The sequence below is a fragment of the Balaenoptera physalus genome (assembly GCF_965194825.1).
Source record: "Balaenoptera physalus genome assembly, chromosome: 16".
Classification (NCBI taxonomy): domain Eukaryota; kingdom Metazoa; phylum Chordata; class Mammalia; order Artiodactyla; family Balaenopteridae; genus Balaenoptera; species Balaenoptera physalus.
The window spans coordinates 88,733,876-88,758,063 of NC_138898.1; the positions used below are offsets into that span (position 1 = coordinate 88,733,876).

Here is a 24,188-nt window from a genome sequence, read left to right on the forward strand (position 1 = left end):
AATTTTGTATCCTGCTACTTTACCAAATTCATTGATTAGCTCTAGTAGTTTTCTGGTAGCAGTTTTAGGATTCTCTATGTATAGTATCATGTCATCTGCAAACAGTGACAGCTTTACTTCTTCTTTTCCGATTTGGATTCCTTTTATTTCTTTTTCTTCTCTGATTGCTGTGGCTAACACTTCCAAAACTATGTTGAATAATAGTGGTGACAGTGGGCAACCTTGTCTTGTTCCTGATCTTAGTGGAAATGGTTTCAGTTTTTCACCATTGAGGACAATGTTGGCTGTGGGTTTGTCATATATGGCCTTTATTATGTTGAGGAAAGTTCCCTCTATGCCTACTTTCTGCAGGGCTTTTATCATAAATGGGTGTTGAATTTTGTCGAAAGCTTTCTCTGCATCTATTGATATGATCATATGGTTTTTCTCCTTCAATTTGTTAATATGATGTATCACGTTCATTGATTTGCATATATTGAAGAATCCTTGCATTCCTGGGATAAACCCCACTTGATCATGGTGTATGATCCTTTTAATGTGCTGTTGGATTCTGTTTGCTAGTATTTTGTTGAGGATTTTTGCATCTGTGTTCATCAGTGATATTGGCCTGTAGTTTTCTTTCTTTGTGACATCTTTGTCTGGTTTTGGTATCAGGATGATGGTGGCCTCGTAGAATGAGTTGGGGAGTGTTCCTCCCTCTGCAATATTTTGGAAGTGTTTGAGAAGGATAGGTGTTAGCTCTTCTCTAAATGTTTGATAGAATTCGCCTGTGAAGCCATCTGGTCCTGGGCTTTTGTTTGTTGGAAGATTTTTAATCACAGTTTCAATTTCAGTGCTTGTGATTGGTCTGTACATATTTTCTATTTCTTCTTGGTTCAGTCTCGGTAGGTTGTGCATTTCTAAGAATCTGTCCATTTCTTCCAGGTTGTCCATTTTATTGGCATAGAGTTGCTTGTAGTAATCTCTCATGATCGTTTGTATTTCTGCAGTGTCAGTTGTTACTTCTCCTTTTTCATTTCTAATTCTATTGATTTGAGTCTTCTCCCTTTTTCTCTTGATGAGTCTGGCTAATGGTTTATCAATTTTGTTTATCTTCTCGAAGAACCAGCTTTTAGTTTCATTGATTTTTGCTATTGTTTCCTTCATTTATTTTTCATTTATTTCTGATCTGATCTTTATGATTTCTTTCCTTCTGCTAGCTTTGGGGTTTTTTTGCTCTTCTTTCTCTAATTGCTTTAGGTGCAAGGTTAGGTTGTTTATTCGAGGTGTTTCCTGTTTCTTGATGTAGGCTTGTATTGCTATAAAATTCCCTCTTAGCACTGCTTTTGCTGCATCCCATAGGTTTTGGGTCATCGTGTCTCCATTGTCATTTGTTTCTAGGTATTTTTTGATTTCCCCTTTGATTTCTTCAGTGATCACTTCGTTATTAAGTAGTGTATTGTGTAGCCTCCATGTGTTTGTATTTTTTACAGATCTTTTCCTGTAATTGATATCTAGTCTCATAGCATTGTGGTCGGAAAAGATACTTGATACGATTTCAATTTTCTTAAATTTACCAAGGCTTGATTTGTGACCCAAGATATGATCTATCCTGGAGAATGTTCCATGAGCACTTGAGAAAAATGTGTATTCTGTTGTTTTTGGGTGGAATGTCCTGTAAATATCAATTAAGTCCATCTTGTTTAATGTATCATTTAAAGCTTGTGTTTCTTTATTTGTTTTCATTTTGGATGATCTGTCCCTTGGTGAAAGTGGGGTGTTAAAGTCCCCTACTATGATTGTGTTGCTGTCGATTTCCCCTCTTATGGCTGTTAGTATTTGTCTTATGTATTGAGGTGCTCCTATGTTGGGTGCATAAATATTTACAATTGTTATATCTTCCTCTTGGATCGATCCCTTGATCATTATACAGTGTCCTTCTTTGTCTCTTGTAATAGTCTTTATTTTAAAGTCTATTTTGTCTGATATGAGAATTGCTACTCCAGCTTTCTTTTGATTTCCATTTGCATGGAATATCTTTTTCCATCCCCTCACTTTCAGTCTGTAAGTGTCTCTAGGTCTGAAGTGGGTCTCTTGTAGACAGCATATATATGGGTCTTGTTTTTGTATCCATTCAGCCAGTCTGTGTCTTTTGGTGGGAGCATTTAATCCATTTACATTTAAGGTAATTATCGATATGTATGTTCCTATTCCCATTTTCTTAAATATTTTGGGTTTGTTATTGTAGGTGTTTTCCTTCTCTTGTGTTTCTTGCCTAGAGAAGTTCCTTTAGCATTTGTTGTAAAGCTGGTTTGGTGGTGCTGAACTCTCTCACCTTTTGTTTGTCTGTAAAGGTTTTAATTTTTCCATCAAATCTGAATGAGATCCTTGCTGGGTAGAGTAATCTTGGTTGTAGGTTTTTCTCCTTCATCACTTTAAGTATATCCTGCCACTCCCTTCTGGCTTGCAGAGTTTCTGCTGAAAGATCAGCTGTTAACCTTATGGGGATTCCCTTGTGTGTTATTTGTTGTTTTTCTCTTGCTGCTTTTAATATGTTTTCTTTATATTTAATTTTTGATAGTTTGATTAATATGTGTCTTGGCGTGTTTCTCCTTGGATTTATCCTGTATGGGACTCTCTGTGCTTCCAGGACTTGATTAACTATTTCCTTTCCCATATTAGGGAAGTTTTCAACTATAATTTCTTCAAATATTTTCTCAGTCCCTTTCTTTTTCTCTTCTTCTTCTGGGACCCCTATAATTCGAATGTTGGTGCGTTTAATGTTGTCCCAGAGGTCTCTGAGACTGTCCTCAGTTCTTTTCATTCTTTTTTCTTTATTCTGTTCCGCAGCAGTGAATTCCACCATTCTGTCTTCCAGGTCACTTATCCGTTCTTCTGCCTCAGTTATTCTGCTATTGATCCCGTCTAGAGTATTTTTAATTTCATTTATTGTGTTTTTCATCATTGCTCGGTTCCTCTTTAGTTCTTCTACATCCTTGTTAAATGTTTCTTGCATTTTTTTTTTTTAAAATGTATATTTATTTGTTTTGGGCTGTGTTGGGTCTTCGTTTCTGTGCGAGGGCTTTCTCCAGTTGCGGCAAGCGGGGGCCACTCTTCATCGCGGTGCGCGGGCCTCTCACTGTCGCGGCCTCTCCCGTTGCGGAGCACAGGCTCCAGACGCGCAGGCTCAGTAGCTGTGGCTCACGGGCCCAGTTGCTCCGCGGCATGTGGGATCTTCCCAGACCAGGGCTCGAACCTGTGTCCCCTGCATTGGCAGGCGGATTCTCAACCACTGCGCCACCAGGGAAGCCCCCTATTTCTTGCATTTTGTCTATTCTATTTCCAAGATTTTGGATCATCTTTACTATCATTATTCTGAATTCTTTTTCAGGTAGACTGCCTATTTCCTCTTCATTTGTTAGGTCTGGTGTGTTTTGACCCTGCTCCTTCACCTGCTGTGTGTTTTTTTGTCTTCTCATTTTGCTTATCTTACTGTGTTTGGGGTCTCCTTTTCACAGGCTGCAGGTTCGTAGTTCCCGTTGTTTTTGGTATCTGTCCCCAGTGGCTAAGGTTCGTTCAATGGGTTGTGTAGGCTTCCCGGTGGAGGGGACTAGTGCCTGTGTTCTGGTGGATGAGGTTGGATCTTGTCTTTCTGGTGGGCACGTCCACGTCTGGTGGTGTGTTTTGGGGTGTCTTTGGCCTTATTATGTTTTTAGGCAGCCTCTCTGCTAATGGATGGGGCTGTGTTCCTGTCTTGCTAGTTGTTTGGCATAGGGTGTCCAGCACTGTAGCTTGCTGGTCGTTGAGTGAAGCTGGGTCTTGATGTTGAGATGGAGATCTCTGAGAGATTTTCACCATTTGGTATTACGTGGAGCTGGGAGGTCTCTTGTGGACCAGTGTCCTGAAGTTGGCTCTCCCACCTCAGAGGCACAGCCCTGATGCCTGGCTGGAGCACCAAGAGCCTTTCATCCACACGGCTCAGACAGCACTTTGTTGTCAACTTTGTCTCCCTTCACTTCCAACTTTACTTTCTTCTTCAATGCAATCTTTATCTTTCTGCCAATAACATCCTTTATGCTATCAACTCCGTGGGCACCTCGGAGCTCTCCTCGGTCATGGTGGCCTTCTAGGTGCGGGGGTGCTGCAGGTCCAACTCTGATTTACAGCTCCCCACCCTACCCTGAACCCCTCAATTTCTTAGAGGCAGATGCAGCTTGCAAATGGGAATAGGCAAGAAAGCGTGGGCGGAGATAGAATTTTGCCACGCCCCCCCACCCCACCAAAAAAAAAAAAAAAGAGTTGCAAATCCGAGGTGGGTTTGCGGCTGCTGCTACATGACGCCTCCTTGCAGTTGCTGGCGGCGGAACGGAGACCCAGCAAGATTGGGAGCGGGCGCGGGGCAGCTGGGGCTCGCAGCTAGCGGCTCCCGGCGGCGCTGCTCCGGCTGCTGGCAGCTCCCGCCTGGTTCGATCTTAAACATTTTTAAGTTTGTTCCTGGTTATTTTATCTTTTCTCTTGCTTTTGTAAATGGCATCTTTTCTTCTGTGTACCTTTTTAACCTTTGTTTTTTTTAATTTAAAAGTCTGTTGGTTTTTATATTAATTTCATAATCAGTCAGCTTGTTTTTATTGTCTGTAGTCATTTTTCAGTTGACCCAAGGAATGGGATCTGGTCCATCTGTAAATAATGATACTTACAGTTTCTTCCTTTCCAGTTTTTATACTTGTCTAATTATATTGTGATAAGTCCTCAAAATTTTTAAGTAATAGCGGTAATAGAAATAAGAAAAATAGCCACTAACATAAATGGGAATACTTTTAATATTTCTTCTTAAGTGTGATGGTGACTTTTTGCTTGAGATACCATTTTTAAATTATGTTAAGGAAGTAGCTATCTTCTTTATTTCAAGTTTTTATTAATGAGTAAATGTAGAATTCTATCAAATTCAATCTCAGCATCTGTGGAGATTATTATGTGATTTTTTAAAAATCTGTTAATGTGGTAAATTATTTTGTCTCTGGACAGACTTTGCTTGGTAATGGTATTACAATATGATGGTAATGTGCTGTTAGATTCTATTTGATAAGATTTTATTTAGGGTTTTCTCCATAGATCTCACGAGTGAGATTGGCCCATAGGGGTGTGTGTGTGCCTGGGCTGTCCTTGACAAATTTTTTATAAACATTATTCTGACTTCATGAAGAGTCTAGAAGTTTTCTTTCTTTTTCTGTGCTCTGATAAAATATTTTAAATAATGTTGGAGTTACCTGTTCTTTAAAGATTTGGTAGAACTTACTCTAAAAGCATCTGGGCTATTTCTTTTCATGGAGGACGGTTCTTTGAAACTGTTTCAGCTTCTTTGGTGATTGACATGTCTAGATTTCTGTTGCTTTCAGTATCTGTTTTGGTCCCTGATATTTTTCTAGAAAATCATTTATTTCTTCAGCATTTTTTAATGTATTTAATAGAGTTAAACAAAATAGCCTGTTCTTTCTACTTACTCTGAACCTATGGTTCCTCCATTTTCCTTTTCTATTTTAGTGTAGTTATGTTTTTTTAGCCTTTTTTCTTGATTTGATGAGCTAACCATTATCTTCCCTCCTCCCTTCTTCTCTTCCACCCAGTCCTAAGAACTACTAACCACTTCTGACTCTATAGATTTGCCTATTCTAGACATTTTATATGAACAGAATCATATACTATTTGGTCCTTTGTGACCAACTTCTTTCATTTATCATAACGTTTTCAAGGTCATCTGTGATGTAGGATGAATCGGTACTTCACTCCTTTCTATCGCTGAATAATATTCCATTGTGTGGATATACCACATCTTGTTTAGCCTTTCATCAATTGATGGACATTTGAGTTGCTTCCACTTTTTTGTGATTATGAATAATGAATAATGCTGCTATGAACATTCATGTAGAAGTTTTTCTGTGGACGTATGTTTTCGTTTCTCTTGAGTATTGTCTTAGTCCATTTGGGCTGCTATAACAAAATACCACAGACTGGGTAGCTTACAACAGAAATTTATTGCTCACACTTCTGCAGGCTGGGAAGTTCAAGATCAAGACTCCAGCATGATCGTGTAAAGGTCTTCTTCCTGGTTCATAGCTGACACTTTCTCACTGTGTCCTCACATGGTGGAAGGAGCTAGGAATCTCCCTGGAGCCTCTTCTATAAAGGCACTAATCCCATTCATGAGGGTTCTACCCTCATGACTTAGCACCTCCCAAAGACTCCCCCTACTGCTGCCATTACCTTTGGTGATTAGGATTTCAACATATGAATTTGGAGGCAGAGGGAGTATAGACCATAGCAGGTATATACCTAGGAATGGAATTGCTGGATCACAAGGTAACTCTGTATTTTACTCTCCCAGACTGTTTTCCATAGTAGTAGCACCATTTTACATTCCTACCAGCAGTGTGAGTGTTCCAACTTCTCCATATTCTCACCAATAATTGCTGTCTATCTTTTTTATTATAGCCAACTTCATGGTTGTGAAGCAGTATCTCATTATGATTTTGATTTGCATTTCCCGATGGCTAATGATGTTGGCCTCTTTTCATGTGCTTATTGGCCATTTGTATATCTTTGGAGAAATGTCTATGCAGATCCTTTGCTGGTTTGTTTTTTTTGTTTTGTTTTTCTTTTTTAATTTTATTTTTTGTTGCATTGGGTCTTCGTTGCTGTGCTCTGGCTTTCTCTGCTTGCAGCGCGCGGGGGCTGCTCTTCGTTGCCGCGCGCGGGATTCTCATTGCGGTGGCTTCTCTTGTTGCGGAGCATGGGCTCTAGGCGTGCGGGCTTCAGTAGTTGTGGCACGTGGGCTCAGTAGTTGTGGCTCGCAGGCTTTAGAACGCAGGCTCAGTAGTTGTGACACATGGGCTTAGTTATTCTGTGGCATATGGGATTTTCCCGGACCAGAGCTCGAACCCCTGTCCCCTGCATTGGCTGGCGGATTCTTAAACACTGTGCCACCAGGGAAGTCCCCCTTTGCTCATTTTTAAAGTGTGTTGTCTTCTTATTATTGAATCTTTATGTATTCTGAATACTGTACCTTATCAGATGTCTTGATTTGTGGATACTTTTTCTAGTTTTGTGAATTGTCTTTTTACTTTTTTGACAGTATCCTTTAAGCCCAAAAGTTTTAAACTTTGAAGTTCAGTTTATCTTTTTCCTTTGTCACTTGTTTTGGTATCATGTCTAATACTACATATGACCTATTTTAACCTTTTTTTTTTTTGGCCACACCGTGTGGCCTGCGGGATCTTAGTTCCCCGACTAGGGATCGAACCCGCGACTCCTACAGTGGAAGTGCGAAGTCCTAACCACTAGACCGCCAGGGAAGTCCCCCCCATATGGTCATTTTAAAGGCTAGTTCAGGCTTCCTCACATCATAGAGGCCTCAGCACTAATGTTTATTAGTGTTTTAAACTTTTTCTGAGGATTGTAAAGACTTTAAAACACTTTAACTCTATTTGTTCACCTCCCAACTTAAATACTGGGTTTTTTAATATATTTTAATTCTGTATACATTTTTTAAAATTTATTTTATTTATTTATTTTTGGCTGCATTGGGTCTTCATTGCTGTGCGCTGGCTTTCTCTAGTTGCGGAGAGCGGGAGCTCCTCTTCGTTGCGGTGCGCGGGCTTCTCATTGCAGTGGCTTCTCTTGTTGCGGAGCACGGGCTCTAGAGTGCAGGCTCAGTAGTTGTGGCACACAGGCTCAGTAGTTGTGGCTCACGGGCTCTAGAGCGCAGGCTCAGAAGTTGTGGCGCACTGGCTTAGTTGCTCTGTGGCATGTGGGATCTTCCCGGACCAGGGCTCGAACCCGTGTCCCCTGCATTGGCAGGTGGATTCTTAACCCCTGTGCCACCAGGGAAGCCCCTGTATACATTGTTTTAAACAATCAGTAATCACTTTACCTTCTCCAGATACTTATCTTTTTATGTTGGTCTTCATTCCTTTCTGCATCTCTGGCCTTAAAACAGAGATTATTTTTACTCTACCTAAAGAACACTCTTTAGGATTTTCTTTATAGTAAGTCTGATATTTTCATTGAGTATAGAATTCAATGTGGCAGTTACTTTCTTTTAACACAAGGAAGATACTATTCCAGTATTTTCTGCTTCCATTTTTCTTTTTCTTTGATTTATTTATTTAATTGAAATATAGTTGATTTACAATGTTGTGTTAATTACTGCTATACAGCAAAGTGATTCAGTTATACATATATATAGTTTTTATATTCTTTTCCATTATGGTTTATCATAGGATATTGATACAGTTCTCTGTGCTATTCAGTGGGACCTTGTTGTTTATCCATCTGGCTTCCATTTTTCTGTTGAAAAGTCAGTCAGTCTTATTTTTTCCTTTTGAAAGCAGTGTGTGCTGCTGCTTTAAATTTTTATCTTTGTATTTGATTTCTGCAGTCTTCCTATTGCTGTATCTAGGTCTCTGTTTGGATTTTTTTTTAATTATCCAGCTTAGATCTTCAGAAATGAAATCAAGCTGCTGTTCTGCTTGAATTTTGTATTTTATCTTCAGACATTGCTTCTTATCTCTCTCTTTTTCTAGAACTTTAGTTACATAGTTGGGTAAAACCTTTTCACTGTATTATATGTCTCCTATTCTCTTATCTAATTTTCAATCATTTTGTGTCTCTATGCATTATTCTGGCTATTTTCTTCTGACCTGTCTTTCCGTTCACTAATTTTTCTTTTCAACTGTGTTTATTTAAAATGCTGTGCACTGATCCATTGATTCCTGATCTCAGTTACTGTATTTTTACATTCTGGAATTTCCATTTGATACTTTATTTTTTTTCTTTCTTTGTAACAGTTTCTAGTTCTCTGGTGAAACTTTCAATCTAGTCTTTTATTTCCTTAAACATGCTAAGCATGTTATTTTAGAATCCATGTCTGATAGCTTCACTATTTGAAATCACTGTAGATTTGTTTCTGTTGTCTATTACTTCTCTTGGTTTTGGTTTTCTGTTATGTTGCATCAACTTCTTATATGCCTGGTTATTTTTTGTTGAGTAGTAGTATCACTATATATGAAAATTTTGAGGTTCTAGGTGATGTTATCTTTCTTCAAAGAAGGCCTATATTTGTTTCTCAAAGAAGGTTTGGGAGACCAGGAAACTCAGATCCAGAGATTTAAACTATTGAAACTAGGATTCAGCTTCTGGGAGGTCGCGCATATTTCCAGTTTACTCTAACTTCAGTGGTGTACCCTTCAAGGAATGACCCTAGAGCTTGAGATTTACCAGAACTCCTCCCCATGGTGAGTTCTGAATTCCGATTTTGTGCACTTAGCTCCTCAAAAAAGATACCAAAGGTTTTGTTCAATCTTCTCATTCTTCATCCAGGTCTGGGATTGGCAAATGCATCTGTAGAAGAAAAGTAGCTTATTTTGTTGGATTTCTTCCTCCTGGGTCCTGAGGCCTTCAAGTAGATGTTTTGGTTTTTGCTTTGATATTTTGACCAGGGTTTCTGCTTTTACTCAGTAGAAGGGTTGATCTGAATGATCTAGCATGCCATTACTAGAATCAGAAATCCACTTTGGTGTCTTTGTCCATGTGCTTTATGAATCACAGTGGTCTAGTAACTCTTGATTGTATACAGGCATGTCTCTTTTTACTGTGCTTTGCAGATATTGCTGTTTTGTTTTTTTTTTTTTTTAACAAATTGCAGGTTTGTAGTAACCTTGCATTGAGCAAGTCTTTTGGCACCATTTTTCCAATAGCATTTTAAAAAATTAAATATGTACATTTTTTTTAACCATAATGCCATTGCACACTTAATAGACTATGGTATAGTGTAAACATAACTTTTCTATGCACTGGGAGACCAAAAACTTCATGAGACTTGCTTTATTGGGATACTCGCTTTATTGCAGTGGTCTGGAACCAAACCTGCAGTATCTCTGAGGTCTGCCTGTAGTTGATTATATAGTTGGGTTTTGCCTAGTGGTTCTATTTAAAGAGACTTTTAAATTAAATAGGTGAATTGATCTAATTTATATTTATTGATGTGACCATTATACTTTGTTTTTATTAGTTCTCTCATAGTGTTTAATATGCTTTATATTTTTATTGCTTTTAAAAATGATCTTTCACTATATTCCCTGCATTTTTGAGGTTTTATTTTATTTATATTGGGGGCATGTGTCCTTGCTGATAATTTGAAAGGTTTTTATCCTTAGGTTTTTTTGTTTGTTTTTAGTTCTTCTAGTACTTTTATACTTTCAACTGCTGTCCTTACATATGTCCTTATATGTTGATTTATTAGCTTTAAGTGTATCTTTTGACCCTCAGCTTCTCTCCATTTCCCCTCCCAACATTTGATGGTTACCTTATTTCTACAAAACCATGATTTAGAACATTTATATTGAATAGCTAATTGTTTCATTACTTCTTTGTGTTCTTGCTTCTCTCTTTTCTCATTTCATTCACTGTGTAGTACTGATTTTATCATATGTGTTGCTCATCTACCACTTCTTTTTTCAATAGTTAGGTATCTCAATATAGTTTCTGTACTGGTTGTTTTTTATCACTACTCAACTTTGAATGCATTTGAAGTTTTCCTGGACCAGCTCTTTGCAGGCATTTATGTTGGGGAAAGGCTCAGGCACTATTCTTGGCTAGCAGGAATTCTTCCTATGACAGAGGACATTGGGGTGGCGGTGGGTGGGGGAGGTGTGCTTACATGCACGTATGCTTCTTTCTTTCTTACTGCCTGGCAGATACTGCCAGTTTCAGAGCAGCCCAGTTCAAAGTTCTCTCCCTCCTGCCTCACTGACAGCCTACCTCCAGCAGAGATGTGTGTCTTCATTCAGTCTAACCTCCTCAGAACATCCTTGCTGCCAAATGGAGTGGAGGTTCCCATTCTTCCAAGCAAGGAGTTGATTTTGCCCGCCAGGCCACACCACCTACTTTGGAAAACTCAGCCTTTCTGAAGCTTTCTCTGCCTTTCCTAAAATCTGGTTAGACTTTCCTCACTACATTTACCAGCTCCTTCTCATATATATTGTGATTTGGGATCACAGATGTCTGCTGGTTTTATCAAAGATTTTCAGTTCTGTGTCTCATTCTCTTCTCTGGATTGGGGTGATTTCAGAGAAGAGAAGGATCAGAGACATCTTTATTCTGCTACCTTAAAATTGGGCATTCCACTTTTTAAATTTATAAATAACTTATGATTGTGTTCTCTATAGAAATTGAAACAATACAGATAAAACTGAAGTCTGTCTTCACCAGCCCCTTCTGCCCCAGAGGTTTCCCAGAGGAACTGTTGTCACTAGTTTGGCATGTGTCCTTCCAGATCTTTTTCTTTGAATTCATATGTATTCGCGTGTGCGTGTGTGTGTGTGTGTATGCTTTTAGAAATGGTATGTCTATGTCTGTGTTTTGATTTTTTTAAAGAATAGAATCAGTCTGTGTATGAATTGTTTTGTAACTTTTCTTCACGTAATAACGTTTATTGGTGACGTTTCCATTTCGTTACATATAGAGCTACCTCTTGGAGGGGTGGAGAGTTGGAGAGTATTTTGTAGAGCAGATAAATAATAGTTTACTTAACTATTCACTTAGGAACAAACTTCACAGTGTCTCCAGTGTTTTTCTTTTTATGTTGCAAGCAGTGTGGCAGTGAATATGCCTCCTTTGGATACGTAAGGGTTTATAGAATAGATATTGAAAAACAATATTGACAAATCATAAGAATATACATTTTTAAAAAAATAAGTAATACCAAATTGCTTTTCTAAATTCACAAGCAACGAATGATAGTATGAGAGTTTTCCCACATGTGTACCAATGCTAACTAAAAAGTTATCTAACTAAAAATTGTTTGCCAGTCTTGGGAGGGGGTACCTTGTTTTAATTTGCATTTTGCTGAATTACTAATGAGATTTAGCTGCTTTTCGTGTGTCTGTTGAACATTTCTCATTCCTCTACTGTGTTGTCATTCTTTCATTATTTTCTCTACTATGCAGTTATTTTTGTTTTACTGGTCTCATGTGAAATTATAATTCAAACTATAAGTCATGCATCAATCAATGAATGGCTGCTCTGATTCTTACAGTTACTATAGTGTGACCAAATTTCAGTGTTAAGATAAATGTGAAGAATAGGTCTCATGGGGGAGGGTGCTTTTGTTTTTGTTTCTTTCCTGTCCTACCTCAGAAGCTCAATATAAGTACATAGGGAGGTATAGACACAGGAAAAAAATTGAATTATTATTAAAATTTCATTTTTTCTTAGACAAATAAACCTCAGACATCACGACCCAATCTCATCAAACCAGCTGCCCAGTGGCAAGATCTCAAAAGATGGGGAGAAGAAAGGCCTAAAAAGTCTAGAGCAGCCTTTGAATCAGATAAGAACAGCTTTTTTTCTGTGTGTAACAGCTCATTGTTTGGTTCTGGGGCACAGGATAATTCTGAGGATAACTACGGTGAATTTCTAGATCTTGGGCCTCCTGGAGTTTCTGAATTCATTAAGCCAAGTGGACAAACAGAAAGAGAACCCAAGCCTGGACCAAGTCATAACCAAGCAACAAATGACATTGTCAACCACAGAGCAGAGCAGAAAATCATTATCCTGAAAGAAGATAGCCTTCTTTTTCCAGAAAGTGATCCTTTGGACACTCAGAACCAGTCATCTGAAGACTCAGAGACAGAGCTTTTATCAAACCTCGGAGAATCAGCTGATATCCTAGATGACCAGGCCATCGAAGAAGACTGCTGGTTAGACCATCCTTACTTCCAGTCTCTGAACCAACAGCCCCGTGAGATAACAAACCAGGTTGTGCCTCAGGAGCGGCAGCCTGAAGTAGAACTGGGCCCACTGTTGTATCAGCATGAACCCTCAGGGTCAGCTTTTCCAAGACCGGCTTTTCCAAGAGCAGAACCCCAGCAGGATGGGATTCCAGGCCCTTCTTCTCCTCAGCCTGCCCATCTGGGAGAGCTTGAAGACCAACAGTTAGCAATAGATGATGAAGAGCCAGGTCCAGCCTTTCCACTGCAAGGATCTCAGGAGCCCAATTTGGAAAACCTTTGGGGGCAAGAAGCTCCTGACGTAGACCAAGAACTCATTGCACTATTAGTGAAAGAAACAGTAAGTTTTATTTTGATATGTAAATAATTATACACACTAAGTATACTGAATTTCCTTTTATTGCAAAAGTATTATTTGTGTGTGTGGACTTCATTTTCTGAATTTCCTAGATTTGTAGACTAGAAGGAGAGAAACTGAAGATTTGAAAATTGAATCAGGATTCCTGAATGTATGCTTAAACCCTCAGCAAGCCCTCTGGGATTCTAGCTGCAGATCATGGTTGCCCTTATGCTGTCATATGAGCAGTCCCCGCAGTTTTTAAAAAGGAATTGAGTTAACTCCAACTTCAAACCCTTAAAGCAGGTTTATAAGATTACCTAGAGCTACACTGTCCAATACAGTAGCTTCATTTGGCTGTTTAAATTTAAATGTCTTACAATTAAATAAAATTTAAATTTCATTTCTGGTGGCACCAGTCATATTTTAAGTGCTCAATAGCCACATGGGGCTGAACAGCTACCGTGTTGGAAAGCACAGAATAGAACATTTCCATCTTTGTACCAAGTTCTGTTAGATAGCACTGACCTAGAAAGTCATGCAGGGCTCTGTGGGCTGCTGTTTGCCTTGGAACAGTCTTTTAACCCTTCTTCCCCCAGGTTTTTTCATCTGGTCTACTAGATTGTGTGCTTCTTGAGGATATACACTAGAAAGTGTTTTATTCGTCTTTAGACTTCCTTTGCTTGGGCGGAGATGTTCAATATTTATTGAAAGACTATAGAATAGATATGCAGAATGGGGGCAGAGGACCAGGTGATCTCTACGTACCTTTCTAAATTCCATATTCTATGTAGACAGATAAATCTGGGCACCTTGTGTGAAGGTTTAAGCCAGACACTAAACTGCTTTACGGTCCTTTTCTAGTCTTTAGTCATTTTATGTACTTTTTGCCATCTGGTTTTTATTGCAATTTGAAACCATTCCAGGGAATGAAATATAAATAATGTTTTTTATTCCCTTCTAGGAAGTAAGATTTCCAGATGTAGCACATGGGTATATTGAGGAAATAATTCATTTGAAAAATTACTATGATTTGAATGTGTAAGTATACCATGCGTTTTTTCTTTCTTTTTTTTTTATTGTGGTAAAATATACATAAAACATTTTAACCATTTGTAAGTGTACAGTTCAGTGGCATTAAGTATATTTACATCTTTGCACAACCATCACCACCATCCATCTCCAGAACTTTTTCATCTTCTCGAACTGAACCTGTCCCCACTCCCTCTCCCGAGCGCGTGCCAACCACTGTTTTATTTTCTGTCTCTATGAATTTGGCTCCTCTAGAGACCTCATGTAAGTGGAATCACACAATATTTGTCCTTTTGTGGCTGGCTTACTTCAGTTAGCATTATGTCTTTTTGAATCATCCTATTAGAAGAGTTCTAATTTTAGTCGTATACAGACTGTTTTCTGGATCTTGTGTAGAATCATGCATGGTTACAGAATTAAAATGTTTAGTTAATTCTTAGCATTGATACTACCCATGTTTTGGTCAGGATGTTAAAGACATATTCTTCCCTATATTTGTAACGAAGTATTCTGTAGCCCCTCTGCCCATTTGGAGAAAGGTATGGAAGTGTTTTTTTTAGTTTTCATTATAAAGATGATAAATATGTTTTTTAAAAAATAAAAGTGTCCCAAAGAATACAAAATGAAAAATACGTCTCTTTCCTCTTATACTCTTTCACCTCCTTCTAGTATGCAGAGGTGGAACAGTTGTAAATTTGTAAAGAGCAATAGGTATTGAACTTGATCAAATTTTTTGCTAATTAATACAGATTATTGTAATTAAAGGTGGATACTAAACCTCTGTCCTCAAAGATTATATTCTGTACTGTAGAACTCAGCAAGGGTGCGAGTGGGAGCTGGCTGCCTTGACCAAGAGGGAAGGGCCCTCTTTCTGAGGTTAGCAGCCCAGAGGAGGTACTTTTTTCTAACTCATACGAAGGCACTGTTGGTGCCATTGGCAGCCCTATCTCTCCCCCTCCGTCCAGAGGCAGGCACTGTTACCAGTTTTTTAAACCAAGATGGAATCAAGGTTTCAAATGTATTTGTTTATCTTTTTAGCTTTTTAATTTAGAACAGTCCCCCACTTACTTTTTTTTTTAATGTTACTGATTTTTTCCCCCTGTAATTTTTTTTTTTAAGTTTTTCATTTATTATTTATTTATTATTTTTATTTTTGGCTGTGTTGGGTCTTCGTTTCTGTGTGAGGGCTTTCTCCAGTTGTGGCGAGTGGGGGCCACTCTTCATCGCGGTGTGCGGGCCTCTCACCATCGCGGCCTCTCTTGTTGCGGAGCAGAGGCTCCAGACGCTCAGGCTCAGCAGTTGTGGCTCACGGGCCCAGTCGCTCTGCGGCATGCGGGATCCTCCCAGACCAGGGCTTGAACCCTTGTCCCCCGCACTGGCAGGCAGATTCTCAACCACTGCGCCACCAGGGAAGCCCTCCCCCTGTAATTTTTGAACATAAAAAGTTGAAAGACTATAAAGTGAACACCCTGTATCCACCACCTAGATTATTATCTGACATTCTGCTGTAAGGAAGATTTTGCCTTTTTTTTCTTGTGTTCTTTTTTTTTTTTTTTTTTGGCTGAGTTGGGTCTTTGTTGCTGCGCGCGGGCTTTCTCTGATTGATGTGAGCAAGGGCTACTCTTCGTTGCGGTGCGCGGGCTTCTCATTGCGGTGGCTTCTCTTATTACAGAGCACAAGCTCTAGGTTTGTGGGCTTCAGTAGTTGAGGCTCGTGGGCTCTAGAGAGCAGCCTCAGTAGTTGTGGCGCACGGGTTTAGTTGCTCCGCAGCATGTGGGATCTTCCCGGACCAGGGCTCAAACCCGTGTCCCCTGCATTGGCAGGCGGATTCTTAACCATTGAGCCACCAGGGAAGCCCTGTGCTCTTTTTTAAATCTCTGTAGACATAAAGGTTTTGTATAAGTGGTGCTTTATAATCAGTTATAATTTTTTTCTTTTTGAAACTGAATTATCCTAAATTTGACCAGTAGGAGCCTCTTAAGATGCACCTGTCTTTTTAGCATGACTCCATTAGTCTTTGAGCACATCCTGGCTTTCTAATAGGCCAAGTTACCCCAGGCTTACCTTCAACTTCTCTGCCCAAAACCTGGAATCTGTCATTTCCCCCAAGAAACCCAGGTTTCTTAGAATGAGGATTTTTTTTGTTATTTATAAACTAACATCTTGGGGCTAAACTTGCTCATCATACCTACTAGCCTGTCATTACTTCTAGGACCTTTTCAAGGGACAAACCAAGAAAATAAGTTTTTTTTAAATCATGAATTTATATTCAAAATTTCCCATTCAAATTTAACATTAAAATTTTTTTCTCCATCTTTCTGAATTTTACATTTATGTGTTGTTTTTTTCTTCCACTAAAAACTTAATTTCTAATAACATTAATATATTTATTTTCTTTATCCTAAAATATACATAAAATAATGTTAACATTATAGTACCGATGTTACTAGTACTAATACCTCTACTGAGTGAAGTAAACAATGTTTTGTAGTTATTTTTGCACTTATGTATATTTCACTAAGGCAGTACAGTTAGAATATAGACTGTACTGGGCTGTAGATTGATGATGTTGGTCAGGTCTGGAAATTTTGTAGCCACAATCTCATTAAATAATTATTTTGCCCTGTTCTCTTTTTCCCCTCTTCTGTAACACTTTTCTTCTAACCCCTGTCCATGATGGCTCTTAACACCATCTCTTTGTTTCTGAGATGCATGCCACATGATTTTTCAGATCTAACCTCCAGCTCACCAATTGTCTTTTCAGTGGGGTATAATCTGCTAGTAAGTCCATCCGTTATGTTTTTAATTTCAGTTTCTATATGTTTTTCATTTCTAGTATTTTTATTCTTTAATTCTTCAGGCCATTCTTCTAGTGTTTTATTTTTTGTTTGTATTTTTAATCATTTTAGGTCTTTAAACACAGTAAACATAACTTCTTTGTGTTCTGGGTGTGATCATTCTGACACATGAAGTTCTTGTGAATCTCATTCTGTTGTTTCTCCTGGCCTCATGGTGTCCTGTTTCCTTGCGTTATTTTGTAGATTTTGACTGTGAGCGCATTACTTGAGGTCTTGATAGAAACGGTTCCTTCAGGGAGGATTTGCTTTAACTTGTCATGTGCCTCAGGGCATTGTCAGTCTAATACTACTTTAGGTTGTTGTCTGGAAGTTTTATCTTACCTGGGTAGTAAGACTAGTCCTGGATGAGGACTGGGTAATCTTCACAAATTCTCAGGGGGAGTTTTGTTTTCCCATCCATCCACTCAGCATCCAGTGTTAAGGCATGCTTTTCCATGTGGTCTCTGAGCTTTGTCTCTTATCCTGTATGCCCTGTGAAAACTAAGGGCTCATGTTTATTAGGATCAACAAATGCCCTCAGAAAAACTAGCTCCTGTGTTTAGCTTATTTCTTAGGGGTGTCAGTTTCACTTAGGTTTGGACTCCTGAAAACTCCTTACTAACTTAAACATATTGGTGTACTTTAAAAGTTTTATTTTAATATTTCATTCAGCAGTTTTCAATTGGAGACTGCCTGTGTACTTAATTGGTACTTAATCTTCCATACTCCTGGAAGGGGAAGCCATTTTGTTATTTTACACGCCATTCATTCTTCTCAAGCCTTTCCTCCGTATTCTGGATTGTGTATAACTTAATTTTTTTAATTTTTGGACTATAATACACATACAGAAAAATGCACAAAATAAAGATGCACAGCTTAATAATTTATCACAAATCAAACATTCATGTAACCACCACCCAGAAATCTTCAAAAAATAGAGCATTGCTGCCATCTTTGAATGCTGTATGAAGATTTCATGTAGTCTGTATTCTCTCATGACTGGCTTCTTTCAACATTATGTTTGTGAGATTCTTTCATGCTGTGTATAACTATAGTTCATGCATTTTTGTTGCTAAGTAGTATTCCACTTGTATGAAAATGCTGTAATTAAATTTTTCCCTCTACTTTTGATGGACATTTGGGTTGTTGTCACTTTTTGGCTGTCGCAAATAATGCAGCTGTGAGCATACTTGTACATGCCTCCCAAGCCCCTAGTCTTAACCAGACTTGGCCTTCTTTACCACCCTGTTGGCTAGTGATACCTTCAAGTAGAAATTTTTTAATTTTATTTTTAAATTTTGGTCTTGTTTCTCATCTTTGGGAGTATTGGTCTGCCATTACTAGAAGTGAAGGTGCTGTTTTATTCTAAGCTTTTAAAATATTTTCTTTTTGAGTTTGTAAACAACATGATGACAACTGCATTATTTTTCATTAATAAACTTTAATTTTAGAACAATTTTAAATTCATAGCAAAATTGAGCAGAAATAACTACATTTTTACAATGAAAAATATTTCCTAGACTTCCACTCAACTAAAAAACAACTGATTGATTGATTGATTGATTTTTGGCTGTGTTGGGTCTTCGTTGCCGCACGCGGGCTTTCCCTAGTTGTGGTGAGTCGGGGCTGCTCTTCCTTGCGGTGTGCGGGCTTCTCATTGTGGTGGCTTCTCTTGTTGTGGAGCACGGGCTCTAGGTGCGCGGGCTTCAGTAGTTGTGGCACACAGGCTCAGTAGTTGTAGCTCGAGGGCTCTAGAGCGCAGGCTCAGTAGTTGTGGCACACGGGCTTAGTTGCTCTGCAGCATGTGGGATCTTCCCAGACCAGGTCTCAAACTCGTGTCCCTGCATTGGCAGGCGGCTTCTTAACCACTGCGCCACCAGGGAAGTCCAAACTGATTTTTTTTTAACGTACCTTTTTAGTTCTTGGAATGAAAACGTAATTTTTTTTGGAGGGTAAATACAATTTTGGATGTCTTTTTTATGAAATAATGTTAAGTAAAAAAATATTTTCCATTTTTTATGGTGTTATTAGTTATTACTTTTAAAAAAAATTATTCTATTGAATTTTCCTCTTTGTTAAATATTTTTCCTGTTCGTAGTTTCACTAGTGTTCCGAGAAACATTATTCTGCGTTATTCCATGTAGTACTTTTCCTTTTTTTTGTTATACACTATATGCTGAAACCCTAAAAGTTAAGATTTGGGATCAGGGATTATAAACAGATTCATGGTCCTTGAAACATATTTCCAAATAGCTTTCCAGGGAATTCCCTGGCAGTCCAGTGGTTAGGCCTCTGCGCTTTCACTGCGGAGGGCCTGGGTTCAATCCCTGGTTGGGGAACTAAGATCTCACAAGCCAAGTAGCGCAGCAAAAACAAACAAACTAACAAATAGCTTTCCTGTGGAGTTGTGCCAGTTTATGTTGCTGTTAGAGATGTATATGAATTGGTTTAATCATTCCTCAACAATATTAAGTAGTGGTCTTATTTTAACTAGGCATAAAGTAATTAGTATTTTAGTTGCATTTCTTTGATAATTAGCTGTGTACCATTTTTCATATATTTGTTTACTAATTGTATTTCCCTCCTGTGTGAATTGTTTACTCCTTCTCTTGTCTCATTGAATTCCTTTTTTTGTTAATATTTTCCTGATTATGAAGCATAATGTTCATTTTAGAAACTATAAATGATAAAGTATATACCTAGCACATTTAGTAACAGAATACTGATTTGAATAGGAAATACCAAGTAGTATTTTGAATAACTTATAGTAAATATTAAAGTAATCCTTTAGAAATTTAGTATACTATAATGCTTCCCTCTCATTCTACGGATGAATATATTATTTTTTAAATATCTGCAAAATTAGTCTTCTATGTAATATCGGTAAAGTGTGATCAAATTGACAGATTCTGTGACAGTTCTGTTCTCCTACCTCCTGAGTCTCATACATGTCCTTTTTTCTAGGGGCTTACTGACTGTGCTTTTTGCATCACTTAAAAGCAAATATTCATCCTTAAACATAAATTCTTGTGAATTCCAAAGGAAAGGGAATGTTCAATAACTGTATTGAATCTTTTGAAACTTACAGTATGATTTTCCTGACACTGCTTTCCTTTCGTCCCTGGGCTGTTGAGACTAAGTTGTTAATTCTCACAACTAAGTTGAATGTTGTTAATGTAGGGCCGAAAGGAGGCCCAAAGCAGAGTTGAGCAAGCTGGTATTTTGTGGGGCTGACTCTCAGTCACTTTGTGTGCAGTCTTTAAGTCACCTTTAGATGTAACCAGCTGGTCATTTTAGCAGGAGGGGCCTGTTCACCAGAGAACCTGCTGTGATGGTAACCTACTCTTTGACGCTTTAACTAAGACTTTTCACTCACATGTGATGCAACTTAAATTGGATCGAGGCAGCAACAACTATTAAAGAATAAAAGCTTGGAATATTAGCCTGGCCTATTTAGTGGGAGTGCTTTCTCGAAACCCTTTAGCTTGTCAGGTCAGATCAAGCATGAAATAATACAAATAGGTGGGCAGATTTGAGTTCTGACAGGCGTCCCCCTGCGTTTGCCCCAGGCTGTAAATATTAATTTATTTGGTTGTAGCTTATATCTGTAGAAGGGAAACTTTGTTCTTAATTATCTGTGCCACTGAATGTCATTTAATTCCAGGAAAGTTGTGTTGGTGAGGGTAGAGAAGATATTAAAATGGAAATGAATTTTGACAGTTCAAAGTGAGAGCCTCTGATATCTGCCATGTGGAATTCCACATCTTGCAGCATTTCGATATGTGAAGTTTTTAATAGTGTTGAAAATATAAAATGAATTGCTAAGAGAAGAACCTCTAAAATGCGGGGGAGGGGGTGATTCAGAAATTATACCTACTATTCTATAGCATGCACTTTAGAAAGTGCATAAAAATAGAACATTTTAAAGGATGAGATTTTAAAAACTAGAAACAGAAGTTTTACTACTTTCTTCCAACACCCTAGCAGGTCATCTTCCATGCATCCCACTTAGGAGACCTCTGGCTTCACTCATGCATGGCTGTTCTATTAAAGAAGATTCTTTATATTTGACCTTTTTATCTTTCCCCAAATTCCTGGTTTTGGGGCAGTCTGTTGGCCTGTGGTAGCCACACTTATCAGAATGTTACAAACAGGTAAGATTGGAATGGAGGAGCTGTTCCACATCTGGTTTGTAGTACGTCCAGTTGTGCATGTTAAAGGGGTTGTTTGGAACTTCATGCCTTTCTCCACGAATACTGGGTTCTTAACAGTGACTAATTCTCAGGTTAGCCTCCAGAGATCTGTATAGCCTGTGGTGCTCATCAGTTTGTACTGGAACAGAGTCACCATCAATGACAATGCTTTTAATGGGAAATGTGCTCAGAATTCTTGACTAGGGGTGTCTCCCCTTGCTACTACTGTAATATGGGAAAGGGGTTTTTCCCTCTCTGGGCCTCTGGCATTGTGTTCCAGAGACTGGGCGTGGTGATAGGAAGAGGAGAGCTTAACGATAAGAAGCATGGGACTCCTGGAAGTGATGATGAAGAAAAAGGTGTTGAGGTGTGCTGACCGGTCCTGGAGTAGGAGGAAGAGGGGGTTTTGCAGTCGGGCTTTGTATTCCGGCCAGTGCTGAGGGTCCTGAGGGGGATTGCAAAAGAAGCATGCCTCCCTAGTTTTTAGTCCCCAAACACTGGCCCTTGGTGAGAAGAGGAGCTGGAGGTGAGCACTTTTTCTCTGTCTTCTTCCTGCTAGACCTGTCTTAATTAGAGGCTGCCCTCCTCACACTGGACAGGAGAGACCTGGGGAGAAGGGAGTTGAGTGAGAATCATGGTGGGGCACCTTCGAGGCAGTGGAGTCATCTTCAGAATCTTCAGGAGCAAGGGAAGGAAGGTAGAGGAGAGGGGAAGCCCCGGTTGCCCTGTGACTGGGAAGCTTTCTTGCTACTGAAGTGGCTCGTGCTGCATACCGCCAGGCTGCACTTGTTTCTGTGGAATCATCCCAGGAGTACAGTTCATTGCCTTCTTTGGTTGTTATAGGGTGAAGGGCCTTGTTAGTTATTAACATTTGTAAATCTGGGTGGTGATACATCTCTCATGTTATCTTATTCTCTATATCCTTACTTTTGAAGGATTTCATAGTAGTGATAAAAAGACAAAGTTGTGAGTTTGGTATGAAGAGAATCTGTTCTTAAGCAAACATGGTCTGTTCCTCCAGCCTTACAGTAAACTGAGCATCCCTCAGATTGTCATGAGGATTTATTATCGTAGGGTTAAAAAAAGTATTAATGAATTAGTAGAAGGTCTTTTATGTTCCATTTATATTTATTAACTGTTAGAAAACTATTTTTAATTGTGAATGTAAATACAAACTTTTCCCTATACAGTTCAACCAGTAAGAATGTCAGTGACTTCATTATATTGATACCCAACTAATAGAAAAACTTCAGAGTTTATATTTATCAGTATGTATATTACTTTTTAAATTAGCAAGAGAGATTCAGTGTAACTGTCTTTTGTCTATTTATTTGTTTTTCTGATCTGCAAACATTTTAATTCCCTGATAGGTCAATTATAATGTGTGTCTAGAAACTTTATTTTCACACATTACATTTGAATCAATGGGCAGGTGTGGGATTTGGAAGCAGTATGAAAATAACATCATTTATTTTTGCAGACTTTGTAATTTTCTTCTGGAAAATCCAGATTATCCAAAGAGAGAAGATAGAGTCCTTATCAATCCCAATAGCAGCCTGCTTGCCAGCCAAGATGAGATAAAGGCAAGTTGTGCTCTTGTTTTGCAGTGTCTACTTGGAAATGCTCTGCCCTTTCCATCATTTTTAAGGGAATAAACTGCTTTGTCAAGACATATTTTTTTAAGACTCTCCAGGAAAAGAGGATTTCAGAATATATATTTTAGTGGGGTTTCTCCATCTGAGTCACTTTGAATTCTGTATTTGACTTCTTTCATTGTAACTCTGTCTTTCCTTCTCCACAAAGAATTAAACAAATCCTCCATATCTTTAATCCTACAAAGGAAGTTCCTAAGATAAACAAGAATTGGACCGGACTATTTGTATCATTTTAGGGTTTTTTTTAACATTTTATTATGAAATTTTCAAACATACAGTAAAGTAAAAAGACTTTTCCATTGATTTCCTATATACTCACCAGCAGGACTATTAAAAGTTAACATTTTACTATGTCCATTTTGTCATATATCCATCCCCGTGTCCATCAGCTCATTCCTCTCATATTTGATTTCATTATAATGCACTTCAAAGTAAATTGCAAAAACATCAATAAACTGCCCCGTAAATACTTTAGCATGCAGATTATTGCCTAAAGTTTAATGTCTGTTTACAGTTTTTCTTTTTGTATAAGATTTATATACAGTACATACACCTGTGTAACCAAATCCTATATCAAGATATAAACAGTTTGGTTTTTAAAAATCTTAATCATTGTCTTCATTTGTGATCCAGACTAGCATTTAGTGTGTTAAGCGGTTGAAGGAAAGTCTAGTTCAGAACTGCTTCACTGGGATCTGTTGTACCATCCTTCTACTTACCACAAATTCTTTTTGACTCTTTCTTTTATGTATGGGTATTACTCATTTTATTGCTCTTTACTTTATTGTGCTTTTCAGATGTTACAATTTTTTTTACAAATTGAAGGTTTGTGGCAATCCTGCCTTGAGCAAATCTGTCGGTGCCATTTTTTCAACAGCATTTGTTCACCTCGTGTCTCTATGTCACATTTTGGTAATTCTCACAATATTTCTGACTTTATTATTATATTTGTCATGGTGATCTGTGATCAGTGACCTTTGATGTTACTGTTGCAAAAAGATTGACTTGCTGAAATCTCAGATGATGGTTAACATTTTTTAGCAATAAATTATTAATGCAGCATGTACCTTTTTTTTGTACATATGCTGTTGCACACTTACTAGACTACAGTATGGTGTAAACATAACTTTAACTTTTTTTGCATTGGGAAACCAAAAAATTTGTGTGACTCGTTTTATTGTGATACTAACTTTATTGCAGTGGTCTGGAACCAAACCCACAGTTTCCCTGAAGTATGCCTGTATTTTGTAGCTGGAAAAAAATTCATTTTTCTAAACATTTTGTGAAAAGAAAATGGCTAAAAAATTGGGTTCAAATCCCCAGCTATACTTTTTCATAGTTCCAACTAGTAAAACTAGTCTTCAGACTCC

At 38.3% G+C, this 24,188-nt stretch overlaps 1 protein-coding gene across 6 annotated transcripts in view; it reads left to right on the forward strand.

The window, feature by feature from the left end:
- RNF216 (ring finger protein 216) overlaps nucleotides 1–24,188 on the forward strand; it is a 170,269-nt gene that overhangs the window by 21,475 nt on the left and 124,606 nt on the right. For 5 of the 6 annotated variants that reach the window (XM_082431537.1, XM_082431538.1, XM_082431542.1 and 2 more), the window contains exons 4-6: nucleotides 12,250–13,104; nucleotides 14,066–14,142; nucleotides 22,644–22,746. In XM_082431537.1, the coding sequence (XP_082287663.1) occupies nucleotides 12,250–13,104; nucleotides 14,066–14,142; nucleotides 22,644–22,746 (1,035 nt within the window). The remainder of the gene's footprint in view (nucleotides 1–12,249; nucleotides 13,105–14,065; nucleotides 14,143–22,643; nucleotides 22,747–24,188) is intronic. The other variant, XM_082431539.1, reaches the window with a different exon arrangement.